This window comes from Hippocampus comes, unplaced genomic scaffold, assembly GCF_001891065.2.
Source record: "Hippocampus comes isolate QL1 unplaced genomic scaffold, H_comes_QL1_v1.1 scaffold202, whole genome shotgun sequence".
NCBI lineage: Eukaryota > Metazoa > Chordata > Actinopteri > Syngnathiformes > Syngnathidae > Hippocampus > Hippocampus comes.
In genome coordinates, this window is record NW_017805829.1 from 1,422,456 (window position 1) to 1,426,623 (window position 4,168).

The window sequence follows — 4,168 nt, forward strand, 5'->3', positions numbered from 1 at the left end:
ATATGCGCCAGGGGTGGACAAACTTTTTTGCTCAAGGTCCATTTTCAAAAACAGACAGATGGGCGCAGATAAGATGAATAAACCAAAAATAAAATAAAAAACAATAAAGCTAGTAAATGTTCATCTCAAATTGTTTATTTTACTGGAATTTTACGTTTATTTAACTTGAAAAAAAATGTATCAACCGTTCTACAGCATTGACAATTTTTTGTTGGTTTTTTTTTAACAATTTTATATAAATTTGCAGGGCAAAAAAACCCCAAAGCTCATGTTTGGAGTAAGGCTGTGACATAACAAAATGTAGAACAAGTGCTGTTCCTATTTTCCATAATTGGTGGGCCAGATTTGAAAAATTTGCGTGCCCCATATATGACCCCGAGGCTTAGTTTGCCCACCCCTGATATAAGCTCTTTTTATAGAAATGTGCATTTGGCAAAGCTGTTGACTAAATCATCAGCAGTGATGATAAATAACATTTAGATGAGATAAATAGATTTTAAACGGTAGTTTTAGTTCTGTATGGGTGGGATTACAGGAGGAAGGACAGACTTTTTATGTTTTTGGTGTGTCTGTAATCACAAGTAACAGGACCAGTAGATGACATTGAAGAAGAGAAAGGAGAAGGGGAAGAGGGCCCTGGCGTACAGGTCCACGCGCTTAGCAGCCGACGGGATGACGGGCTTGGGGGGTGGCGGCTTCTTGTTGTTCTTGGCCTGCGATTTGCCACCGCTGCTGGTCGTGTCGATGGGCTTGCCATAGCAGTCAAAGTTCGACAGCTCAAAGTCCCGCGGCAGTGAGCCCACGATGCTGAAGTCGTTGGTGCGCAGGTCCGACTTGGATGTGCACACCTTCTTGCAGCGCGTCTCCGCCACCTGTAACCATACACTGATGTCAATGTCCGTTCACGAATCAGCCACTGAAAACTGCAGTGGGCTATCATTTTCAAATCGTAAGGGCAGCTATTGGGAAAAAAATATATCTGTAATATCATAATTTATTGCCCGATTTCATTCAAAAATATATCGCAAGAGAATATTGAGAAAAAAATAATCACAAATTAAATCCCAATCGTCAAATATTGAGGAAAAGAAATTCACATTTTTCACAATGAGTGTATGTCCTCGAGCCTCTTCCACACGGCCAAACTGGCATAACAGTAGTTAGAATTTTTCCACCTGTGACTTTTAGACAGGGTTTGAGTCCAAAGCAGGCCATCTACGTGTGCTCATTCATGTACAGCGGGGAGATTTTAGCCATTCTTAAAGAAAGCACTTCTATTTAGAATTGGCTCATCAGTTAAAAGGAAGGCTTCACTGATATATAGTTAGAGTTCTATTTAATTTCATTTATTAATATTTTTAATGCATTAAAAAATGACTTTTATGCAACTGTATATTTTTAAATTATATTTGTATGCAACAATTGTTTTGCATTTTAAAATGTATTTTTAAGCTTTTTGGTTTCATTATCTTTTCATTTATATTTACTTTTTATTTTTTTAAATTTTGAAATACATTTTTTTCATGAATTTGTTGTGTATTTTTACTTACATTTCAATTCATTTTTAGGGCATTTCTTGAGACTTTTATTTTAATGCATTTTCCAAACATTTTTTCATTGTTATGCATGCAATTTTTTTTTTTTTACATAATTTTCATTTGTTATGCAATTTTATTAATTTTTAAGTCGATTTAATGCTGTATTTTATTTTTACTTATTTGGAATTATATTTGGTTTTTATTTTCAAGTGTTTCCATTCTAATTTTATTCCATATCCATTTTTATTAATTGTTTTTGTCTCATTTGATACATTTTTAAATGTCTTTCCAGTTCGATTTTTTTATGCATTTAAAAAAAACATTTTAAATTTGGAATTCGTTCAACTGGATGCATAATCACTACTTTCTACATATTTATTTAGAATTTTAAAATGGTGTGCAGTTAAATCTAGATTCAATTCATTTTACTTTTATGTATTTGATTGATATTTTATTAACCGCCCCCCCCCCCCAATTTTGCTGCTGTAGACCGCAAATTTCCCCAGTGTGGGACAAATAAAGGTTATCTTATCTTATTATGATTAAGTATCCACACAGCTTCTGCTTTGTGCAGTCACATCATTTACAACCCTACTTCAGAAGTAACCCTGTCTTGAAAACCTAACTTGGAATTCTATCATGTACTTAAATCCGACTTTGAAACCATGTCTTGAAACCCCAATTTTAAACTTATCTTCGCCTTATAAACTTTAGGAGGAAACCACTAACCTTTGCTTAAAACCGTAATTTGAAACCTTAACTCACCCCTAAGGGATAATTTGAAATAACAAACCTTAGACCTGGCTGGAACATTAATTCCAGACACTAACTTTGCTTAGAATGACAGTCAATTGGATAGCAGGAAGACCTGTGCGGCTCACACTTGAATCCTGACCGTTTCAATACGCAGGCATTTTGTTGATGGGCTCTCGCCTGTTTTGCATTTGAATTCCTACTTGGCCCACGTAACAGCAACGTCAAGTCTGAAAACTCGTGCGATCGGGTGTTCGCAGGATGCACTGACATGCAAGGTGCTGACATGGAGCGGCGTCCCCCCGGTGCCATTGACGGTGTTGTTCCTTGTGGCGACATTGGCGGCGCCCTTCCCCGCCACCTTCTCCTTGGACGCCATCTTGGCCTTCTCGGCCTCAATGCGCTTGGGGCTGTTGAGCATGACCTGCACCACGGCGTACTCCACCAGCGAGGCGAAGCCGAACAGCAGGCAGGCGATCAGCCAGATGTCGATGGCCTTCACGTACGACACCTTGGGAAGCTCCGAAGCCAGGGACGTGCACTCGGACGACAGCGACAGCACCGACAGGATGCCTTACGGGTGGGGAAACACAACACGGGATGTCATGCTTAGGTGGTGACTTTTGCTTTGAAAACCTCATTTGAAAACGTTATCCTTACTTAAAACCCGAACCCAAACTTAAAAAAAAAAATTTGAAACCCTAATCCAGACTTGAAACCCTAATTTGAAAGATTAATCTAGATTTAAACCCTAACCCTGGTTTAAGACCTCATTGAAATAGTAACTGTCTTCAAACTTCATTTGAAACCCAAACCCTTACATGAAACATTAACACATGTATGAAACACAGATAACAGCATAAAAGGGAATTAAATAACAATCATCGTCTCAGTTTAAGATCACAGCAAGCGTGATCAACTCATAGCAGTCAAACGTCCATTTGAAACCATCATATAAAACTCCAAACCAGATAAACTCAAATTTGAAACGCTAACCCAAACTTGAAAACTTAATTTGAAACCATAACCCTGTCTCGAGACTCTATTTTGAAACCCTAACACATACCTGAAACCTTAACCACTCTTGAAACCCCAATTTGAAAACCTAAACTTCCTAAACCCGGTTTGGAATCCTTGCATAAATTAGTAACTTTGGTTTAAAAATTGGTTTATCCTCCCTTTGGAGGAGGTGGGCAACAGGAGGATGCTAACTAAGCTAAAAGCTATGATGGACAGTCCCTCCCACCCCCTCCAGCCCGCCCTGACAGCACTAGGTAGCTCCTTCAGCCAGAGACTTTTACACCCGCGCTGCAAGAAGGAGAGATACCGCCGCTCCTTCCTACCGACTGCTGTCAGGCTGCTGAATAAAAAATAAATAAAATGATGTGGAAGACAATTGTAAATAGCACTACGACCTTATCCATATCTGTATTTATATTGCACTTAATTGAACAGTGTTTGTTTTCTTTTTCTTCTTTCTTCTTTCTCCCCATTATCTTGCTGCTGTGGACTGTAAATTTCCCCATTGTGGGACAAATAAAGGATATCTTAATCTGAATCTTAAAACCTGAACTTTGTCTTGAATCCCCAGTAAGTCATCTACGTCTGCTCATTCATGTACAGTGGGGAGATTTTAGCCAAGTCTTAAGCCCTGTTCACATGGCACACATTTGGTCCGACGCTGCACCGAAATATTTTGTTGCGATGTATTTTACACCGGAGCAAATTTTGTGGAGCGGTCACACGTGCAAAGCCGCTGAGCGTGACAGCACCGGCGCAGCGTCGGCGCAGCTCCACTTGCGGTCACACGTGCAGTTTCTGCTGCGGACCAAAACGACAGGAATGCGGAAGTAAAACAGGTTCGGGTCGGGCTTCTC

The 4,168-nt window shown here is 39.4% G+C and overlaps 1 protein-coding gene across 3 annotated transcripts in view; it reads right to left on the bottom strand.

The window, feature by feature from the left end:
- Nucleotides 1–183: 183 nt before the first annotated feature.
- The window catches only part of glrbb (glycine receptor, beta b), a 49,325-nt gene continuing 45,340 nt past the window's right edge, over nt 184–4,168 (bottom strand). Inside the window, exons 8-9 of one of the 3 annotated variants that reach the window (XM_019887469.1) lie at nt 2,563–2,864; nt 184–872 (exon numbers count right to left, since the gene is read on the bottom strand). In XM_019887469.1, the coding sequence (XP_019743028.1) occupies nt 576–872; nt 2,563–2,864 (599 nt within the window). In that variant the 3' untranslated portion in view covers nt 184–575. Of the gene's footprint in view, nt 873–2,562; nt 2,865–4,168 lie in introns of those variants that run through there. The other 2 variants (XM_019887468.1, XM_019887470.1) reach the window with 2 other exon arrangements.